Below are 22,550 nucleotides of genomic sequence, written 5' to 3' on the forward strand. Positions count from 1 at the left end.
ATTACTAGCTGTTTTTAGATGATATAAATTGAATCCCTTGCTTGGGCTTCCCAGAGAGAAAGCTATATATATATTTATTTGTTAAAATTAGTTAAAAGTAATATCTTAGACTAGCAGAGTCTTCTGTAGAGCACTTCTCTGGGGCAGTTTTTATTTAAAATGTGAATTTGTGATTTTAAAAATAAGTTTTAAAAGTTATTAGGTTCAGGCCAAGATTTCCCAGTCCCCTACTTCCACCCTGAATCCCAAATGCTCTGCTTCTGTTACCCAGTAGCACAAAATTGCCAAGGCTGAGTGTTTGTGCCACATATACGGCCAGATGACAGATGCTGCTCCTTGTGTAACAAGGTATTAAACACTTAAATGCATGTGATATGCTAGTTCCATTGCTTATCCTAATCTGGGTCATCTAATATGTAATTGTAGCGGTCATGGCAATCAATCTTTGTTCTAGGTCCCTTAGAGTCAGTGCAAAGACTCTTATTATCTCCAGTTCTATTTTACTTTTTTCTTTTCTTTTCTTTTTTGCGGTACGTGGGCCTCTCACTGTTGTGGCCTCTCCCGTTGCGGAGCACAGGTTGCGGACGCGCAGGCTCAGTGGCCACGGCTCACGGGCCCAGCCGCTCCGCGGCATGTGGGATCCTCCGGACAGGGGCACGAATCCACGTCCCCTGCATCGGCAGGCGGACTCTCAACCACTGCACCACCAGGGAAGCCCTACTTTTTTATTTTCTTAAAGACTTCACAATGATGACCAAGTGCAGTAATCTCTGTTTAGGATACAGTGGAGGGCAACGAAAGAATTTGGGGATACTGGAATATTTAAAGTGTAATTTAGATCTCTTTTTCTTCCCCCGCAGAAGTGCAAATTTTTGTGTTTTAAAGAACATTTAAAATTCTGATGTGAGAATATTTTAAAATTTTAAAAAAGAAAAATTTTGTTTTTAATTTTTAAATAAAATGTTAAATAGATTAAAAATTTTAGATAAAAAAGTGAGGTAAAAACATAGCACAGCCATATATATATGTGTGTGATGTAGAAAAAAGGTATCTAAGTCCTCTATCTATATATATAGGAAAATTTTCTTTACATTATTGAGGACATCTTTCCTAGTTTTCTGTTATCTCCTCCTTAAGGTAACCGAAATGTGCTCCTTTGGCCCAGCCTGAGAATCATTAATTTAGAAAAAAATAAATATACACTAGCTTTAAGTATTAGAAGTGAAAGTAATGGGATTTGGATTGCGTGTAGTATCGCTTTTGTGATGAGCTATTTGATTACAATAAATTTTAATTGTGCCAATATTGGGAGGGGGGAAACCAACCCACTGCGAACAGCAGGTTTCTGATGACTAGAAACAGTAAGACGACACTTTCTTGGAATGAAAGACGGCGCTTGCGCTCAGACTCAGTGGGCGCCCGCCCTCCTGCTTTTTCTCCAGCCGCCGTTTCCTCCGCCTTTCGCGCTCTAGCCACCCGGAAAGCCCAGCCTAAGGGAAGCTGGGCACTGATTGGCTTCTTTGAAAGTCTACGGGATACCTGATTGGTGGATCCAGGACCCTTTAGCGCGGTGAGTTTGAAACTGCTCGCACTTCTCTTCAAAGCTGGCGCTTCGAAGTTAGGGGAGAGCGCCGCTGACGTGATAGCCGCCGCCGCTTTCGCCGGGGGATAATAAGCCGGGTAGAGTTGCCGGGGTCAGGGTCATGCCTATGGGGCGTCGACTCGGCAGGCCGGCGTCGACTCGCGGGCCTCGGAGGGGGTGTATTACGGAACCGGGTGATAATTAGGCGGCTGGGGTCTGCGTGCGGCCAGGCCGGGCCTTCACCTGGGGTCCGGGGCCTGGGCGTGGGAGCGACGCCGGCCGGCTCTAGCGGGAGGCTTGTGGGAGCCCAGCCCCGGCGGGGTTACTCCGGCAGGGCTGGGGTTGCCCTGGCCTTGGAGTTGCAGTCTGGGGTCACGCGGGTGGCTGAGGAGGCTCCCGGGTCCTGATTGAAGCCAAATCCGTGCCTTGGTTGGACGACGCCGAGCGCTTGCGGAGTGCCAGGCTCGGCCCTCGGCCCTGCAGCTCCCGCCCGTCCGCGGTGCGTCCTGCCCTCGCCTCCGGGGGTGGAAAGCAAGACCGCCCCTGGGTCAGGTACCCAAGCCCGTTCCCAATCACAGGCTGTCCCGGAAAACCGATCGGATGAACTAGCTTGTGGGCCGTCTCAGGCTTGCCTCTGTGCCCATGACCCCAGCCCTCCTAGAGCTTTTAAGAACACTTAGCCAAGGCATAGAACACTAGAGAACTTGGATTTTTTGTTGTCGTCGTCGTCGTCGTTTTTATTTTATGCTTGGTGGTGGTTACATTCTATGGAATTGGCAAAAAGTGGAAATCTAAGAAATGCCGAGAGTTAGAAACGTGTGTTTTTAAATCCTTTAATCAATTTTTATTTAATACTAAAGTTACCAATGTGCACGTCTTGCTTCCTCTAACGACCTGGAGGTCTCTGGGTGGATTAAGCCGCTGGTATTTTACATCCTGCCACGTACAGGGGGCTTTCAAAAGCTATGCTGAGGCCGCATCCTTTATTTAAAATAGTTACAACCAGGAAAGGGTGGAAGAGTAAGCTTTGAAATTGGGTTGGTTTTCAGTTATTTGTCTAAAGTGAGCTCAGCAGTTTCATTGTGCTTTAGGCATATTACATCTGGATATTGAAGAAAAGATAATTATCCTAATCGTCCACTGTCATTTGTAAAATTAACCATTTTTAAGATGGCCAGGGTAGTGCAATTTTGTTCATTTAAAAAGATTTATCTCTACTTATTTCTGGAATGATTTTGAAGAAGAATGTGAGAAACATAACTTAAGGGTCAATATAACCTCAGGCTCAGTGACCTTTATATATGGTTTCATCGGTGATGTATTATAAAATGATGCTTTGGGCTGCTGGAGCTATTGTTTCATTGCAAACTTACCAGCCAAGACTTACCAGGAAGTCTTGAGTAACTGGTTGTCATTTCAGCTCTTTTTTTTTTTTTTTTACCATTCTTTGTGATTCAAGTATATGGCTTTTTACTTTGTTCTTGACATTTCTGTGGGGTATAATTAGATTTTATGTGTGGAATTGCACTTTTTCTTTTAGAGTGCTTAGTGATCTTTCCTACCTTACAAAAAGTACCTTGAAACTTTTTGTCATGTTTGTGTTATGTGACTGCTGACAACAGGAGAAAGATTAAAACTGTCACTTGAGCAAGTTGAAACACGTATACTTTTCGCTGCTTTAAACCCTCTAATGGGTGAGCAGTGTGACATTTTAGCTCCCTACTCATGTCTTTCAAAAAAATTTTTTTTTAATTATCTTCATAAAAATATAAAGCTGTACAAATTCAGTCAAATAACCTTGTTAAAATATTTGGGTATAACTGGCACACACTGGTGCTCCCTTAGAAGTGTTACATAAAGAGAACATCTGGGATGTGTTTGGGAAGAATAGGTAAGTCCATGTGTGAATTTGAGGGTTAATTTGGAAGAGGCTAAATGTTACACTGGTATAGGATATACAAATATTTCCAATGTTTCAGAAACTAAGAAGGGTGGGAGAGTCTTTGAGTTCTTTCCCTTCTAACTATTGTTCTAATATAATAGCTAATATTCATGGAAAATTAATACTGCACTAGGCACTGTGGGAAATGCTTTACTTATAGTATCTCATTAATAACGTAAAAGCACGCTTTGAGTTAGTGACATGTAATCAAATCAGCTTTTCCTCTCATTTTAGGATCTACCATACCCATTGATTAACTATGGAAGACTATACCAAAATAGAGAAAATTGGAGAAGGTGAGTGGTTTTAATAATATAAAAGGATTTTTTAAAAATGATTTAATGATGCTGTAATGTCCTTGACATGAAGACATGTAAATATTCATTAAAATCTAATCTTTGGGACTTCCCTGGTGGCGCAGTGGTTAAGAATCCACCTGCCAATGCAGGGGACATGGGTTCGAGCCCTGGTCTGGGATGATCCCACATGCCGTGGAGCAACTAAGCCCGTGCGCCACTACTGAGCCTGCGCTCTAGAGCCCGCGAGCCACAACTACTGAAGCCCGTGTGCCTAGAGCCCGTGCTCTGCAACAAGAGAAGCCACTGCAATGAGAAGCCCGCGCACTGCAACGAAGAGCAGCCCCTGCTCGCCCCAACTAGAGAGAAAGCTTGTGCGCAGCAACGAAGACCCAATGCAGCCAAAAATAAAAAAATTAATTAACTAGTTAGTTTTTTAAAATCCAATCTTTCAGGTACGTCTAACAGTATATTAGTGCATTAATACATATGTTCTCTACATAATAAAACACAAAAATGTTCACATTTCAAGAGAATTGAAATTATTCTGCCATGTCTCCCCAACAGCCCCCTTCCAGTAATCTTAACATCCTTCTAATACTAAATGCTTAAAGCAATATTTGTATTTTGAAAACACTATTGATATCTTGTAGGTGTGTTGGGAAGGGTGTTAGGGCAGTGGAATTATGTGCTTTACTTCTAAATACTTCTGCATATATACTTGAAGTTCTAGTCAGGGTCATGCATTTCATTTGGTGGTTAATGTCTCCTTAATGTCTTCTGATTTAAAATTGTCCACCTGACTTTTCCCCTTTGACATTGAGTTTTTGACAGCCCAATTCATTTCTTAAATATATCCAGACTTCTTATTTCAATTATTACAAAGTTGTTCTCTGGTTTCTTCTGAATAACAAAAATCTGAGTGTTGTTACATTAGTCTTGGAACTCCTTCCTGTCTTAAGGAAATGTCTTTTTAGATTGTAGAGAACATAGCTATATCCATGATGTGGAACCTTAGTTGGCATTTAGTAGGCACTCTGTAAACATTTGTTGATCAAAGGTTTTTCTCTTTACTGTTCAGTCTCCATAACTTGTCCATATCGAACATTTAAAAATTTTATAATGCTTAGTTCATTTCAGAGCCCATACCTTGTATGTCACAAATAATTTTTGGTAATTAACCAGTGGAATCACTGTGCTCTGTTTAACTAGCGCTCTATTCCAGTAGTTCATTGAGAAGTGATATGGTTCAAAAAGAGTCAGAAGAGAGACATAGAGCACTTGTGATGTCTAAAACTCAATTCAGTACGTATCAAGGAACCTAACCGGTGGCACAGTGGTTAAGACTCTGCGCTCCCAATGCGGGGGGCCCGGGTTCGATCCCTGGTCAGGGGACTAGATCACACATGCATGCCTCAACTGAGAGTTTGCAAGCCACAACTAAGGAGCCCGCGTGCCGCAACTAAGGAACCAGCAAGCTAAAACTAAGACCCAGCGCAACCAAATAAATAAATATATATTTTAAAATGCATATCTAGTGTTTGCTATAAGTTTATCAGTGGTTGTTATGAGTAAATTTTAGGACCAGGTGAATGTTGTACACTTGAGGGAGAGGTAAGCATACTTAAAAAAAAAAGCTCTGAATTTACCATTAACAGTTTATTTGACTATATTATGCAAATGACTGATCTTCCTGAGTGGGGTCTGCTCCAGGATCCCTGTCAATGTCAATATTGACATTGTTGCTCATTATCTGAAGCCCATATATCAGAATCAGTGTTCTCAACTTCCAAATGGATGTGAGGCTTTCTGCTATATAGTAGATGATATGAGCTTGAATAGATCAAATATTTAATAAAATATTTTATCCTCATTCTTTTCTAGATGAGGATTGTTGACTGTATATTTGAAACGTACGAAGCACTCTATATGAAGTTTTCTGAAAGTGTCACAGTGACTCCTGTTAGTAATATTTCCTGAGCCCAAATCTTTGCACTGTATTTTATGCCTACCTTGTTGCCAGGTAGGATATTTGACAGGAGATACCTTCCAATCTGCAAACGATCCTTTTTCTCTAAAATGTGCTGGAAAATTACTGGTAATTTAAATGTATGGGAAACCTGTGATGACTATATGAATTCTCTAAACTACAGCCATGATAGGTTTTAGTTACCTTCAGTGTTGTTTTGGAAGTGATGAGGGTATAATTATGACCAAGATGCTTCCTATCTGGCCACAGCAGACATTTCTATCATGTGACACCTTATGGGATTCAATCATTTTAAAAATCTTTTTTAGTTTGTGAAGGTTGTCACATAGCAGACACTTTGTCTATTTCAGGTACCTATGGAGTTGTGTATAAGGGTAGACACAAAACTACAGGTCAAGTGGTAGCCATGAAGAAAATCAGACTAGAAAGTGAAGAGGAAGGAGTTCCTAGTACTGCAATTCGGGAAATATCTCTATTAAAAGAACTTCGTCATCCAAATATAGTCAGGTATGGTGTAATGTCTGAATTTGAATCATTTTCCGCATACTATTTCAAATGTGAATTTCATTGTGGAAACTTTTACATTTGCTTAATTTCTGGTCTAACCTTGCTGAGCTGACTAGAACCCTACTATTTTTGTTCATTGAGAATGCTGGGCATAGAAAAAAAGGCTGGTAAAGCAGGAACAGAGTTAGAGGAGCTTGGTGATGAATATTAGTAGTGGGGGCTGGAAAATCAGGGTAAACTGGTCAAGGGAGAAAAGGAAGTCTTTCACAGAGCTTTGACACTGCTCCCACTCTGAGAGCTCTGATCCTTAAAGACTCCTTAATCAGAGACCTGAGACAGGTAGATAGGTCAGATGAAGAAAAACTTTTTCTTTCCTAGTATTTGGACTGGCATCTTTCCAAATCAGGATTTAACTGCATTTTTCTGGGGCTAGAGATAGTGAGCAACTAGTAAAGTCAGATACTATTGTTTCTATTATTTACCTCAATGGAAAGACAAGCTCTGAGCAACAAGCAGTCAACCTAGAAACGTTCTTCTGGAGTAGAAGGCGCTTGCCAGTTAGCGCCTAATATAATATGACTTAATTTTCAATTGCTGCCCTGAGGTTCCTTTCTCAAATTCTAGGTTAGTGCTACGGTTTTCACAACTAGGGAAGCTACCACCTCTTCTTTCCCAAAACAGTATAGTAAAATTTCTTATGGCCCTACTTTTTGTAACAGCAACTGTGAAATGTATAGAAATAGTTTTATTTTGTGAGAGGTCAAAAATGTTAGTGTTTTAAATTTTCATATAATTATTTTATTCTTCAGTCTTCAAGATGTGCTTATGCAGGATTCCAGGTTATATCTCATCTTTGAATTCCTTTCCATGGATCTCAAGAAATACTTGGATTCTATCCCTCCTGGTCAGTTCATGGATCCTTCACTTGTTAAGGTAAGAATCTTGCCTAATTTTATTAGTATTTTTCCACTGTGAATGTAAAGTGTTTACTCTGTAGAAGTCCCTGTGTTTCATGAAAATGTGCTTGGAGAAAGTGTTAGAAAGTAGAACAAGGAAGAAAAGAATATTTTGTTTTCTCCCACACAGTTAGTCTATGGGTTAGGCTGTTAATGGTTACCCATTTTATTACTAGATAGTGCTTCTAGCTGTAAAGTGAAAAGTAGTGCCTGAGATAAAAAAAGTAATAAGTACCTATTACATTGTTGGAAGCTAGGATATTCTGGTCTTTATTTGGCAGTCAGGTACATGTAAAACAAAGTAGCAAAAGCCTGGGGCAGGGTGATGGTGGCAGGCGGTTTCATTTTATTCTGGTTTTAAATATATTTTGGTTAATTTATTTTAGACATTAAATTTCATTTAAATTTTAAATGTGTAATTATCCTTACACCATCTCTACCAAACCTGTCCTTAGAGGTAGGCATTCTTTTTTTTTTTTTTAAATATCTTTATTGGAGTATAATTGCTTTACATTGCTGTGTTAGTTTCTGCTGTATAACAAAGTGAATCAGCTATACGTATACATATATCCCCATATCCCCTCCCTCTTGCGTCTCCCTCCTATCCTACCCCTCTAGCTGGTCACAAAGCATGGAGCTGATCTCCCTGTGTAGCCATTGTTTTATTAGTAATCTTAGAGATACTTATATGTCAACTTTGTATGTGTATATACATATACTGTTTTTATAAAAATGGGATTATATATATTTATATATATATATGCATTACTTTCCCTTTTCTGTGTAAAACATTATTCGACCATAGGCCTACCTGTCTTTCTAATTTTTTTTTTTTTACTCAGAAACATTATTTATTTTTGACATCCATCTATATCTTAACGTAACTGTAATGAGTATTCCTTGTAATATCACCTCGTAGGGAAATCCCCACTATGATTTTTTCTTCAATTCCATTTTGTTCAAGAGTCTTCCTAATTTTTGATACAGTTATGTAAACCAGTTCCACACTGGTGGACATTGAAATTGTTTTCCAGATTGGTGATTCATGCCCTTATGGTCAGTGCTGCAGTGAATATCTTTATATCTTCATATACATCTTCATAGGATGGATTCTCACAGGTGGAATCAATGGGTTGAAGATGTTTATTTACACTTAAAATCTTGATAGAGAGTGCCATTTGCCCTCTAAAAAATTAGAGCAATTTGCTCTTAAACATCATGGTGTGTATTTTCTTTTAATACCTCACTGTTGAAACTTGTTTTTATCAATCTTTTTGATAATAATCTATTATGTGAAAAAGACTAATATCATTTTGCGTGTCATTTAACATTTTTTCATTTCTTAGCCATTTTATAAACAGCCTATACATATTCTTCACTGATGATCCTGTTAGGATATTTTTTCCACTGGTTTCTAAGAGCCTCTTATCAGTAACATGTTGATAATAGTTCTTTTATTCCTTTTTTTTGTCTTTTGATAATGGAGTACACCGTTAGTAATTTTTATAATTTAACAATCTTATACATGAGTTTTGGACTTTGAGATTTTTTATGTCTTATTTAAGTCTTCCTCACTCAAAGATCACATGTATTAGAACAATACATGACAATGTTTTTCTAGTAGTTCTAGTAGATTACCCCCACCCCCTACTTTTGTCTTAAATTCTAGATGGATCAAAGGTTTATTTTGGTGTAAGAACGAGGGTTCTTAATTTTTTTCCAAATGGCTAGCCAGTTGTTCCAACTGATTGATTTTATGTATTTTATAATTTTGAACTTTATAAGTCAATACTATAACTATGTATATTTTCTATTTCTGTAATATCCATGTTGCTTCAAATGTCAATTACGTTGTCTTGGCAACAAGTATCTTATAAAACACTTCTCTGAACTTACCAAACAGGATTTTGTGATAATTGTATCTCTTTAAATACGCAGTCATAATATTCTCTCTGTTGTTTCTTTTGGAGTCTGTGACCAATGTCTCCAAAGAGGAAATGAATATGTAAAGATAAAAGGCTGAAATGGAAAAGACTAACCTTATTCAAGGTAGAAATAGAGTTGCTATAATTATATAAAACAAAAGTTTAAGAAAATTTCTATATAGAAAACTAACTTAAGAATTAGGGGCCAAAATAAGTAAAAGAAGAATAAGTGAGTTCATAAACATGTGCCCATAAGGTGAATATCTTTGTCATAGGTATACAAACATGAATACCTTATATAAATGGGCTTCCCACCCCCAAATACTTCCTGTTAGTCTCAAATTGCCTGAGAACTTTTTTTTTTTTTTTAATTTTTATTTACTTATTTTTGCTGTGTTGGGTCTTCGTTTCTGTGCGAGGGCTTTCTCTAGTTGTGGCAAGCGGGGGCTACTCTTCATCGCAGTGCACAGGCCTCTCACTATCGCAGCCTCTCTTGTTGTGGAGCACAGGCTCCAGACGCGCAGGCTCAGTAGTTGTGGCTCACGGGCCTAGTCGCTCCACGGCATGTGGGATCCTCCCAGACCAGGGCTCGAACCCGTGTCCCCTGCATTAGCAGGCAGACTCTCAACCACTGCGCCACCAGGGAAGCCCCTGAGAACTTTTTTTGTAAATTGTTTATTTCTCCGCATTATAATTTCTCATGTCTTTGAAAGAAAGCCACCAAGATTATTTAGAAAATTGTTAAATGGTATGGTTAAGTTTCTAACTTATGGTTCCTTCTTCCAGAGTTATTTGTACCAAATCCTACAAGGGATTGTGTTTTGTCACTCTAGAAGAGTTCTACACAGAGACTTAAAACCTCAAAATCTATTGATTGATGATAAAGGAACAATTAAACTGGCAGATTTTGGCCTTGCCAGAGCTTTTGGAATACCTATTAGAGTATATACACATGAGGTATGTTTTTTGGTGCTTTTGTTAAGTGTGATTGCTGGATTGTTTTCTATATTCTTTAAGTCAAGAAAGAAATACTCAATCAGAAAGATTTCCACTCTGTGCCAGTATCAGTTTATTGCCTCTCTGCTCCAAAGTCATCCTTCATTGCCTGCTATGTGAAAATGTATCTGGAACCTTTTGAGTATTTTTCTTTTGCCAGTTGCTGTGATGTTACGCTTTGACAGTAGAGGGTGCTGGAGAGGCATTACAGGAAGGAGTCGTTATTCTTACTAGTCAATCTAAATCTTCCAATCCTCTGTTATAGTTACTAATCTTTTACAGTAGACTTTCCCCATTCAAATTACCATGAGATTTCTGTCTGTTGATTGGATCCTCTCTTGAAACAATAAGGTTGGTTAAAAGACAGGTTTTGTTGCTTAAGTGCTACTGTTTCAGATGTATTTAGAAGCTTCTAAATATAACCAAGTTTTGTCTGTGTTATATTGATGACTTGGCATTTTGTTTGCTGTTTCTGGAGGGAAAGGGAATGTTGACTCACATAGTTAAGGATTATTGGGAAACCTTGTCTTCTGTGGAGTTGTCTACCCTTCTGCCCAAAGACTTCCTCCAGATCAAAACTTAATGACAGTGCTGATCTGGTCAGATGTCTTGGCTTCTTTTAATTATTCCTTTTTATCATTTTTCCCATGGCTCTATAAATAAAGATTATTTGGTTTCCATTGGCGTAAACATATGCCACTGACCTCCAATGTGATAAATTAGATATGCTAAAATAGTAGATTGGTGCTAGACTACTAATAAACTGTCGTTTGACTTCGTTTTGATTTTAGCATGTAATCGCTACATGCACTTGTACAGTGTCAACCCCAAATCCATTATCACTGGGCTTTTTTTTTTTTTTGTAAGTGAAGGCTATCTTGACTATTTTGTTCCTCGCATTTTAATGATTTGAAAAGACTTGGTATGCTTTTTTCTTTTTCCCCCTAATGAATATAACTTAGAAATACTTCATTATTTATCTAACATTTAGTATTGTGTATAGTTAATTGACTTTTAAACACTATTATCAGAGGCAATCAAGCAGCATTCTAAAGGACAGTCCTAATGAAATAGAAATGTTTACATTTAGGTAATTTAACGTGCCACATTTATTCCAAGTAAGATATTTTCTTTGTAATAGGTAGTAACACTCTGGTATAGATCTCCAGAAGTATTGCTGGGGTCAGCTCGCTACTCAACTCCAGTTGACATTTGGAGTATAGGTACCATATTTGCTGAATTAGCAACTAAGAAACCACTTTTCCATGGGGATTCAGAAATCGATCAACTCTTCAGAATTTTCAGGTATTTTTGTTTTATACTTGAGCTACTAAGAACTTTTATATTAACATGTATATAACAAGAGTTATGTTTATACTTTAACCATAAGTTTTTGTTTTGCTGTGGCTTTTTAGAGCTTTGGGTACTCCCAATAATGAAGTGTGGCCAGAAGTGGAATCTTTACAGGACTATAAGAATACATTTCCCAAATGGAAACCAGGAAGCTTAGCATCCCATGTCAAAAACTTGGATGAGAATGGCTTGGATCTGCTCTCGGTAAGGAATGCCCTTTATATTGACTTCAACACTGTGCATGATTCTGAATGTACTTAATTCTTTCTTTCACGTAGGAAATAGGAAGAAAACCACCATATACTGAGCCAGGCACATAACTATTATGTCTGTTATGTTTATTGCCGAAGTGAGCACATTATTAGCTCCATTTTAGATACAAAAACCACTAGTGGTTTTGAGAGGAGGATGTGGTATTTGTTCACTTTTTTCCATATATAGATTTATTTATTTATTTGGCTGCGTTGGGTCTTCGTTGCTGCACGCGGGCTTTCTTTAGTTGCGGCGAGTGGGGGCTACTCTTTGTTGCAGTGCGCGTGCTTCTCATTGTGGTGGATTCTCTTGTTGTAGAACTCGGGCTCTAGGCGCACGGGTTTCAGTAGTTGTGACTCACGAGCTCTAGAGTGCAGGCTCAGTAGTGGTGGCACACGGGCTTAGTTGCTCCACAGCGTGTGGGATCTTCCTGGACCAGGGCTCGAACCCGTGTCCCCTAAATTGGCAGGCGGATTCTTAACCACTGCACCACCAGGGAAGCCCTTGTTCACTTGTTTTTAATCTGATAGGTAGCTGTAGATACTCTGAAGGAGAGGATGAGGTTAATAAACCTTTAAGTTGTGGACTTGGAGTGGCCTTCCTCTCCAGGTTTTTTGTCTCAGTATTTACTGCTTTTTAGTTTAGACACAGTCGTTTTAGTTTTTAAAGTCTTTACTGCATGAATTCCCATTTCTCACTTTGCCTTGTTTCCCCATCAGACAGGTTAGCAGAAGGACAAATGTAGTTCTTAAAACCTTTCGCCTCTGTTACGTTGCTGTTCCCAACTAAACAGTTGTGTTCTTTAAAAACAAGATAAAAAACAAATTTGTTAGGATAAAAATTGTCCTAGACCTGCCTCAGGAAATTTGTTTTAGAACAGTATTTAAATACTGAGATTTTCTTTTCTTTTCTTTTTAAACTTATTTTTATATTTATTTTTATTTATTATTTGGCTGCATTGGGTCTTTGTTGCTGCACGCGGGCTTTCTCTAGTTGCAGTGAGCGGGAGTTACTTTTCATTGCGGTGCGCGGGCTTCTCATTGCAGCGGCTTCTTGTTGCAGAGCACGGGCTCTAGGCGCACGGGCTTCAGTAGCTGTGGCGTGTAGGCTCAGTAGTTGTGGCTCGCGGGCTCTAGAGCACAGGCTCAGTAGTTGTGGGGCACGGTCTTAGTTGCTCTGTGGCATGTGGGATCGTCCTGGACCAGGGATCGAACCTGTGTCCCCTGCATTGGCAGGCGGATTCTTAGCCACTGCGCCACCAGGGAAGTCCAATACTGGGATTTTAGAAGGGACTAGTTTTTATGAATCTCAGTTAATGTGATTGCAAAAAAAAAAAAAAAAAAAAGATTTTGACAGGTTACTAAACAAAGGAAAAAATCTACTGCTATATCATCATACACATGTTCTAACTGATCTTTGAGCACCTTCACAAATAAATCATGCCACCAAATTCAGCTTAGAGTTCCCAAATGCTTACAAGTGCAGTCCAAGATCCTTTACTGCCACTCAGATATTTTGTACATTAATATTGATGATATGATGTAAAAGGCCTTCTATATTCCTGGCCCAGTCTGTCTTTTTAACTTCCGTGATTCTTGAACATGAAGAATTTCACTTTAGTTAATGAAATGAAAATCATACTGTCAATCATGGTTCCTTAGTCTAGCCAGTATTGACATCTTGGACTGGCTCATTCTTTGCTGCTGGAGGCTGTCCTGTGCATTGTAAGATATTTAACAGCATCCCATTCCTCTGTCCTATAGATGCCATTAACACATTCCTCCCAGTTGTGACAACCCCAGATGTCTCCACACATTGCCGAATGTCCCCCGAGGGGCAAAGTCTCACCCAGTTGACAATCACTGCTGTAAATCCTAAGTCAATCTTGGTTTCAAATTTCAGCTTTATCACTCTTAAACTCTATGAACTTGGGCAGGTTCCTTAACCTCTTTGAGCCTCAAAGTTCTTATTTGTAAAGTGGGACTAATTCCTACCTTTTTTTGTGAGGATTAAGTAACATGAAACGTACAAAGCACTTAATAGAGTGCTAGCTATATAATAAGAGCTCAAATGGTAACTAGATAGTAAAAGTATCTCTGGGTCTGCTTATTGATTTAGTTTTCTTTAAGATTAATAATATTTCTTTAAGATAAATTTTAACTTTATTCAGCCTTTTCTGTTAATGTGTGAATAAACTTTAATACTAGGTTGTCTGACCATAATTCATTTAGTGACTCATTTAAACTATGTTTATAACACATTGGTTTTGTTTTTATTTGGAACTTGCTGGAAGCTACATTAGAAACCTCTATAGTTAATTGCCACCACTTCAGCAATGCTGTAAATAACTCAGAGGGCCATTTAATTCTCAAAGTAAATATAATTAACTAGATAATCTTTCTTCAATTTATGCCTTGGTTTTAAAACTATCTGAATGCTTGTGTCTTGAACCATAATTTATAGCAAAAAGAGGTTATCAAGATATCTATGATTTAAGGAATAGATTATTTAGAGCTAGGGGGTGAAGTAAGACATTTATGTGCTTTGGTATTAAACTAACAGAAATGTTCATTTAGTAGTTTTTCATTAAAATTATTAGCTTAGGGCTTACTGGTAGAAAAGTAAGGCTTTTTGGAGATTTTTTTAAATGGTTTATTTCTTAACCTTTTAAAAAATCTTTTTCCTCCCACAGAAAATGTTAGTCTATGATCCTGCCAAACGAATTTCTGGCAAAATGGCACTGAATCATCCATACTTTAATGATTTGGACAATCAGATTAAGAAGATGTAGCTTTCTGACAGAGTTTCCATGTGTTGTGTCGAGAACAGATAGCTGTATTTTTACTGTTAACTGTTTTTGTGTTGTGTATTTTTCTTTTCTTTGTTGTAAAATTTAAGCTGTGCCTCACCTTCTGATTTCAAAAGTGTAACTTAAAAATGTAAATACTGTTCTATATGAATTTAAATATAATAATTCTGTATATGTTTGTAGATCCCACCGTAACAACTATTTGTTACTATAATAAAACTATATAAATCTAGTACTGATGTCAGGAATTGGGAAAAATTTGAGTTAGCTTAAATCATCTAAAATCCTACAGCAGTCTGCTTTTCCTGTAGTTGGAAATACTAAACTTTACGAAAGTGTGCTAAGTTGAAAATTCATAATGCTTTGAAGTATTTTTATGCTCTGAATGTTTAAATTTTCTTGTCAGTTTCTTGCCATGTGGTAACTCTACAACCTGCCCAAAGATGAATATTTTTCTACTGGTATTTCAATTCGTGACCTAAATGTTTAGGCATTCAGATGAGAAAACTATCCAGATTTGAGAACTGACGCTTAATTTAGAGAGGTTTTTAGTAACTTATAAAACTAACATTAGCGTATGCCAAAGTTTGCTAAGTTTTACAGTCAGAGATTAAGGGCTGTCCACAGCAGGGAAGAACAGTTTAGAAAATTTATGGGCTATCCTATTTTTAGGTAGGTTATGAAAGTTATTTGTCTGAGTGAATTCTTGTGCTTGGTCAGAGGTAATAACTATACAAAGGAGTAGTGGCTTATCTTGGCTTTCAAGCCTGACTTTAAAACTCGGTTTGTAAATTTTGACATAGTTTAGTTTATTAGCAGCCTTCTTCTAGTTTATTAGCAGCCTTCTTAGAAGGTTCTAATGTAAAATTATTTAGCTAAAATCACTAGCTTTGGGAATTGTTTAATTAATAATGCTGCTCGTTGTGATTTTTACCTGTAAGCAGGCTAATTTATTTGTTATAGCCTAGAGAAATGTCTCTGAAAATAGTTTTATCATTTTTAGTGTACATCTATCCATTGTCTGCCCATAGACTCTATTTTTCCTCCTGGTTACCTATGGCTAGAATGGGCATTCTTGTGTGACTGATCCAGTTGATTGAACATGTAATGGGTGATCTACCTAATCTTGTTGTCTTAGAATTTTTGCACTTGAGGAGAAAGGATGGGTCACTTTCTTTGGCAACAGGGCTTATAAGTTGAGAGTTTTGGTGGCCTTGTCCTAGGTGCTTTGGTGGAAGCCCGCCTGCAGTAAGGGAATGCAGAGCTTGGAAGTCATTTGAGGTCATACTGTGGAGAGATTTCATGGCGGGAATTTGTTAAATGAGAGGTCACACCAAAGATTGAATTGAGATGGTGACGTGGTGTATCTGCAGAATTGTGTTTTCTTACCTATGAAGTGAAGTATTGAAGTGAGTCTACTTTTCAAATTGTGCATTGCAGCCCTTTAGCGGTTCAGGGTCAGCATTAATCAATCATACCCTCCCCCCATGCTGAAACTACTGGTGTATCTTATATAATTATTTCTTGGTGTTTTTGTTTCAATAATATATAGATGCACTGGTGTCGCCAATGTTTGGGGCCTTGTGGACTTGGTAGAAGCAGCATGCATCCTCACTACTATTGTTCCATGCAGTCTAATTGTTTGAAAAGTCAGTAATTCATCAATTGAGAACCTCCTTAGTGGACCAGGGAAATGAGACTGTAGAACACTGCCAACAGTTGCTGTAATGAGTGACCACCCTTCCGTCCTGCTCCAGCTATCTGTGTAGTCCCACGTGAAGTGTTTATGTCAGCTTGAGTGACTGGGTGAAGAGCTACTGAATTGGGTCCTCATCTCGTGCATATTTTTACATTGGCTTGTGCCATGGTGCTTCTGATTAATTTTAAAGTGGATCTTTTCTCTGAGCTAATAGTTCTTATATTTGTTGTGTGCTAGAAACACCTGAGACTAATGCTGGTCCCACCCTGAACAATTCTGAAATTGAAAATTTGTCTCTTTTCAAAATTTCCCCAGGGTGATTCTGACGTAGCCAGTTATTACCAGTTGGTGGTGAGTTTAACAACTTTGGACCGACATTTAGTTTTAGTTGTCTCAAAACTTCATGTCACCTTGCATTATCTTTAACTTGTTCTATTTCTGTTTCAGGCTGTACTCTTTAGTGAGGGGAGGGGCTTGTATATTTCATCACCAATAGACGACTTCCATATACTATGACAATTGCTCTACCTCTCATTGTCCGTAGGCTTTAGAGAAGGGTTTTTTTTGTTGTTGCTGTTAAAGTTAAAATATATAGGCAGTAATGGTGCAAAGAAGTTAATACGTAATTTGTAGTAAAATCTTACTAATTTATGTGTGGACATGGCGTATGTGAATTAAATGTTTGAAAAAAAATGATAGTGTTTTAGAGTTAATAAAAGGTCTTTTGGGGACTTAGATTAACATACTAAAATAATTTTTAATTAGTAAAAAGTAATTTTTAAAGTACTTAAGGAGACTTGAAAGTTCTACTAGGTGGAATACACTTCCACTTTAGTGCCTTTAGCAAACTGTAGTTCATAATAGGTCAACTTCAGTTCCACGCCTTTTAAATGTTGCCATATTCAAACTGAAGTCGGTGAGGTTCCATGGGACCCTCGGATCATTTTACATTTTGCGGACAGAGTAGAGACAATTAGAGATGTTTGTGGGCTATGGAGTTAAGAGAGTAGTGGGCATTGTTTAAATAAGTCTGGGACAAGATGGATAGAGTATTGAATGATTAAAGGGAAAGCGAGGGATGGAGGGATCAAGGGTGAAAGTCCCTGAAGAGAGAGGTACTTCCGACCTAAAAATAGCATCTAGTAGAAGGCTCAGGTGGGATATTAATGGTACTGACAAGGATTGTAACTTTAGACCCTTTGGAGAAAGGAGTGAAGTTTAATGAAGTATTTGGAAGCAAGACTAGACGTTTTTAGTCCCATGCTGTCATGTAAATATCAAGTTTCTAAGATGCCTTAAAAGCTTCAGAAGAGATGCATTGAGAGTCATAGACTTGTTGAGGAGGAAAAAAGGTATCACAATACCAGCATTCCTGAGAATGCTGAATTAGGGTCTCCTGGAGAGCTTGTTAAGAGATTCCTGGACCGTCCCCAGCATGTGATTCAGTACATCCTGCGTAGCCACGAATATACTTTCTTAACAAGTTCCCAGGTGATGTTGCTGGTGGCCCAGGGACCACACTTTGAGAATCACTGCCTGGATGGTTCTCAGAACTCTAGAGAACTGAACAGAAACCTAGCTATTTGGTCAGCTTATTTGTAGAGGAAACACAGAAGTGCAGAAGGAGAAACTGGCCTAGAGCCAGGCATACATTTCGAGGTTGAACTGGAATTCGAACCTAAATCTTCCATTGTCATTGAGAATTGAGAAAAGTGAACGGTGTAATGTAAAGATTCCAGTTTTAGAGCCATATTGGAACTTGGTTCCCAGTTCTGCCAATTCTGTCTGTAGCCTTGGATAAGTCACTCAACATCTCTGAATCTATTTCCTCAATTGCACAATGGAGATAATAAATGGGCTTTATTTATATAAATTCATAGGTAGGACTGTAGGATTGTTGTGAGGGATGTAGATAGGGCTGCCAGGCATCTTGCATGTGTTATATAGTACATGTCTTGTCAGAATGCCCTAAATGTTCTTTTTTCAATACATTACAAAAGTTGGGCAGTTAGAGCTATTTTTCTGCCACAGTAATTGGTGCTTAAATCTGTTAAATGGCAACACAAGGTGCCCTAGATGGGGAATATGGGTAAAGTTCCTGGCACACGGTAATTCCTTTCTCCTTTGAAGTGTCAGCACTTTTTTCTTATATTACCTCTTCTGGCACTTTTACTTTCTCCCTTACTAAATTCTAAGTCCAGTGAGGGCTGGGGCCATGTCTTGTTCTTTCATCCTCACAGGCTTTGGTCTAGAACCTCAAGCATTAGACACGATCCCAGCCCTTTAAGGTTGCTCAAAGGTTATGGCACCTCCCCTTCAATAACAACTGAACATCTATAGTGAGCAGCCACTGTGCTTTACATACATTCCCTGTCTTTCCCAGCAACCTTGTAAGGGAGTGGGCAACTGTACCTTACAGAGATGGTGAAACTAAGATTCGTTGAGCATAAATAATTTGCCAAAGGTCTCAATGCTAGTAAACGCTGGAGCGAGGATCTGGGGGCTTTCTGGCTTCACATTGTTCTCTTTCCATGGCATCATGTTGTTTCCCACAATAAACCGATAAAGTGAACATGTGTTTAGTTTCTAAAGCTTAAGAAGAAAGAACCTGAAGAAGGCAGGCAAATGCTAAAGCCAGCGCAGCCCAGATGCCAAGGAGCACCCAGCTCAGGGTTGTACAAACCAGCCCTCACAGGCCTGCAAGGCCCTCATTAGCGCTGAAGCTCCTGAGACCTCTACCTCAAGGCTGAAAGGACCAAGGTGAGATCGCTTCCAGTCCAGTTCATTTGCTATCCCATTTTAGGCAGCACTGTCTCCTTTTATCACGTTGCACATGGCCCTCTTGTGCTGCTTAATTCCGGCTCCTTGTTCATACGGATGACCCAGATTGGATCAGTGCAGTAAACCGTGACCCGACCTTTATAAACAAACAAACAAGTAAACCATAACCCAGCAGCAGTAATTGGTCCAGGGGTGGGCAAACGATCTAAGCAAGGCCCATGAGGGTCCTTTTTGCTGTAGAAACCTCGAGAGAATGAAGTCGTCTTTCTGCTGACAGTGCTAAGCTGGGATGACATGGCTGGAAGCCTGAGGCATCTCCCCCATTCTGCCGAACTGGCTGAGCCAAGAAAGTGGTGAATAGAGAAAGAGTCTCAGGAGTTTGATGTCCCTGGTTCCGGCGGTGCTGCCTTAACATTCGGAGCTACCCACTATCCCTTGTAGGGGTAGGAGTTGTGGGTTGTTTATTCTTTTTTGCTTAATCTTGTTTGAGTTGGGGCTCTGTCATTTCAACCCCAAGAGCCACAGCTGTCAATACCAAGATAACACTTGGATGAATAATCCTAAAGGAACCCCGAATTTTAAGCACCCTCATAGTTATAAATCCTTACATAAATATCTTCCTTTAAAAGCACTTTATTTCTCATAATCATTGTTTTCATTGTTTCTAGTATTGGTTGTGTAGAATGGTACTGATATAGATGTATTCCTATTGACCTTTCAGAGAACCTATAAACTTTTGAGGAATGCTTACATACGTGTACCTACTCTTTACCAGTCAGGAGTAAAAATCTGCAGCATTTATTTCTATGGGCAGTCATGCCTTTCCTTGAGATAGGATTTCAAAACCATGCTATACTTTTCTGCTAAGGAAATAATGCAATGACAAAAGCAGAATGTTTGGGGAGAATTTGTTTCCTAATGAGTATTAGTAGTTTTTTGTATTTGTAAAGAGCTTTGTAGTAATTAAGTGGCCTATGCTATTTCAATAGACAGAAGCTTCCTATACTATAAAAATGCCCTTAACTATAAAACCTCAAGAATAATTATACCATAAAACATACTTTATAATATGGACAGAAAAGATACATTTCCCAACCGACCATAGCCATTTGTCTCTGGTTCTGGTATCATGACAGACATATTTATGTGCAAGAAAATACAAATCTATTCTTCATGAACTGCATTCACTGCTTCAAAGATCCAAGTGGGAAGCAGAACATTTGCTCCATCTTAAATCTTCTTGCTAGAATTTGAACATAGTTTTAGAAATGCTTTTTGGCTTCTTGTTTGAATTACTTCTCATGCATAGGCGCTAATGGAAAATGGTTCAGAACATAGAAAGATTGCAATTTCCCCCGTGGGCACAAAACATTTTAGACCAGTCAACATCAATCTGAAGCCACATGGACTGGATGACAAATGCAATGTTATTTATATGTTCAGAGCTCTTAGTTACCCATGCCAACAGAAGGTTCTAGCGGCTTGGATAACCTTAAAGAGCCAACATCTCACCTCCCTCCCCCCAGATTTTGGCACTCTGTGACCCACCCACTTGCAACAAATCTCATTTCCAAGTTAGTGAAATAAAATTTTGAATTGAATGGGATCTTGGACATTGTTCGGTTCAATCCTTATTTTCCCAAGGAGGAACCTACAGATTTCAGCAACAGAGTGAGAAACAGAACCTAGGTTTTCTGACTTCCAATTTAAAGAGACTTCTGCTCTGTTTTAGATTGCCTCTGACAGTGAAGCTGGGAGTCAATAATGGCTTCAAGAAAGAAATTATGTATTTTCAGGATAAAATGTGCAGACAGGAGAGAACCCAAGTAATCAGTGAGGAGAAAATAGAAGTCAGATCAGAGAGCGTTGCGTAGATTTTCAGTTGCTAGAAATTAAAAGTGAAATAGCCAACAACGCAAGGAGCGCGTGCCAGCCGGGCACACTGCCGGCGACAGGTACTGAGCGTGCTCTTTGCCAGAGCAATAGCGATTCTCATTCTCTCCTTCCCTTCAGAGGGCAATGGGGGCTTAACTCAGATGTTACAGGTATTTGTAAATAGTCACATTCTAAAAAAAACCGAAAAAAGAAACTGTCCAACTGCAATTTAAGCATGTATCATGTAATAAACATTGTGATGTTAATATTACATATTCATATGGTCTCTGGCACTGGAATAGCTGGCGTATGTATAATAAAGGAAAAGGCAAAGAACTCAGCTTTATCTCTTTTATCCCTTTTCAAGAGAAATATCTCATGCGTTTCCATGTTTGGAATATTTCCTAGCATGGCTGAAAAAGCAAGGAATAAACAGCAATCATTCAGTGTGCCTGATGGTACAAAATAAAGCAGTTATTCACAAACAGAAAACTGGACTTTTGAGCAGATGTTTGTTTAAATACAAACATCAACTCCTACTTTTCCTGTTATCTCCAATTATGTGATGCAATATTTTTACCAGAAGAAGCTCTTTTTAAAAACAGCCTTCCAGGGAGTGAATAAACAATACTATATTTGGCTAACAGCTGCTTTTGGAAAATGAGATGTCAGCAAAGCTGAATGTTGTTTAAAGAAAACTAATTATCCAGCTACCTTTGACTTGGATCAGAGTAAATAAAGCACTTCCCTATTTGCACTGAAGTGTTTTGTCTAGGAATTAGATATTAGGTATTAGTCAGATATTTCACTGCTTCCATCACTTGCCATGTGGAGCAAGTTACATTTAAGAAGTATCCCTGTGTTTGATTTTGCTGCCCAAACCACTTCAGGTCATCTGGTGCTGCAGAGCCGCTGCTGCTGTGCTGCCTCACCCTCCACTAGTTCTTCTGTTTAGTGTAAAGCGGTGTGTTTATGGACACATTGAAACACAGGTGACCTAGTGACACACAGTACGGTGGCATTTGTGTGGATTTAATTATGCAAATGTCAGTATAAGTGTATGTGTCAGATCACGTATAGAGCCTGAAATAATGGAAATACCACCAGTGTTTGAAAGTTCGTTTGAAGTTTGGCAAGCCAAGAGGACTGTAAAACTGGTGTATGCCATTGCCGACTGGCACTTTGACAGAAAACATACCTGCAGCCCTTTGTCAGCATTGTGTCAGCCAGGCTGTGGCTTCCCTGAATTAGAGCTCCTGCAGGTGCCTGTGATGATAAATCTCCTTACTTCCTTTTCTTTTTTTTTTGGCCACACCACTGGGCACGTGGGATCCCAGTTCCCCGACCAGGGATCGAACCCGCGCCCCCTGCCTTGGAAGCGCAGAGTCTTAACCACTGGACTGCCAGGAAAGTCCTGACTCTCCTTATTTTCACATCGACTGTTTTATAATTTGAAATATTTTTACCTTCTGAGGCAATCTCACCTGAGCACTCATTAAATGGGGGTGACAATGCTAGAGCTGAAAATTTGGCATTTTGGAATGAACTTCAGATTGGCTTTAATGTCATGAAGGCCAAACAAACAGT

General features: G+C 38.9%; 1 protein-coding gene across 4 annotated transcripts; it reads left to right on the plus strand.

Moving 5' to 3' along the window:
• Window positions 1-1,440: 1,440 nt before the first annotated feature.
• CDK1 (cyclin dependent kinase 1) lies at window positions 1,441-22,299 on the plus strand. 4 transcript variants are annotated; one of them, XM_027091808.1, is made up of 8 exons: window positions 1,441-1,570; window positions 3,759-3,820; window positions 6,161-6,317; window positions 7,127-7,250; window positions 9,985-10,155; window positions 11,336-11,499; window positions 11,610-11,751; window positions 14,492-17,902. In XM_027091808.1, exons 2-8 carry the CDS (start codon window positions 3,784-3,786, stop codon window positions 14,588-14,590), a joined length of 894 nt encoding a protein of 297 aa, XP_026947609.1. In that variant the 5' UTR covers window positions 1,441-1,570; window positions 3,759-3,783; the 3' UTR covers window positions 14,591-17,902. The 4 variants fall into 4 exon arrangements, with proteins under 4 accessions (XP_026947609.1, XP_026947608.1, XP_026947606.1 ...); XM_027091807.1 differs by having other exon boundaries at window positions 1,565-1,680; window positions 14,492-17,000; XM_027091805.1 differs by lacking the exons at window positions 1,441-1,570; window positions 14,492-17,902 and adding exons at window positions 1,577-1,680; window positions 18,891-22,298.
• The last annotated feature ends 251 nt before the right edge of the window (window positions 22,300-22,550 follow it).

The sequence above is a fragment of the Aethalodelphis obliquidens genome, unplaced genomic scaffold (assembly GCF_003676395.1).
Source record: "Aethalodelphis obliquidens isolate GAN/ISIS:26980383/991018 unplaced genomic scaffold, ASM367639v1 scaffold73, whole genome shotgun sequence".
In the NCBI taxonomy this organism is placed as follows: Eukaryota; Metazoa; Chordata; class Mammalia; order Artiodactyla; family Delphinidae; genus Aethalodelphis; species Aethalodelphis obliquidens.

Bases quoted from the DNA above. Each gene is read 5' to 3' on its own strand.
- CDK1 (XM_027091805.1), top strand. From the start codon at position 3,784: ATGGAAGACTATACCAAAATAGAGAAAATTGGAGAAG. The intron at 7,251-9,984 runs GTAAGAATCTTG...TCCTTCTTCCAG, and splicing joins TGGATCCTTCACTTGTTAAG to AGTTATTTGTACCAAATCCT. The intron at 11,752-18,890 runs GTAAGGAATGCC...ACATGTGTTTAG, and splicing joins ATGGCTTGGATCTGCTCTCG to TTTCTAAAGCTTAAGAAGAA.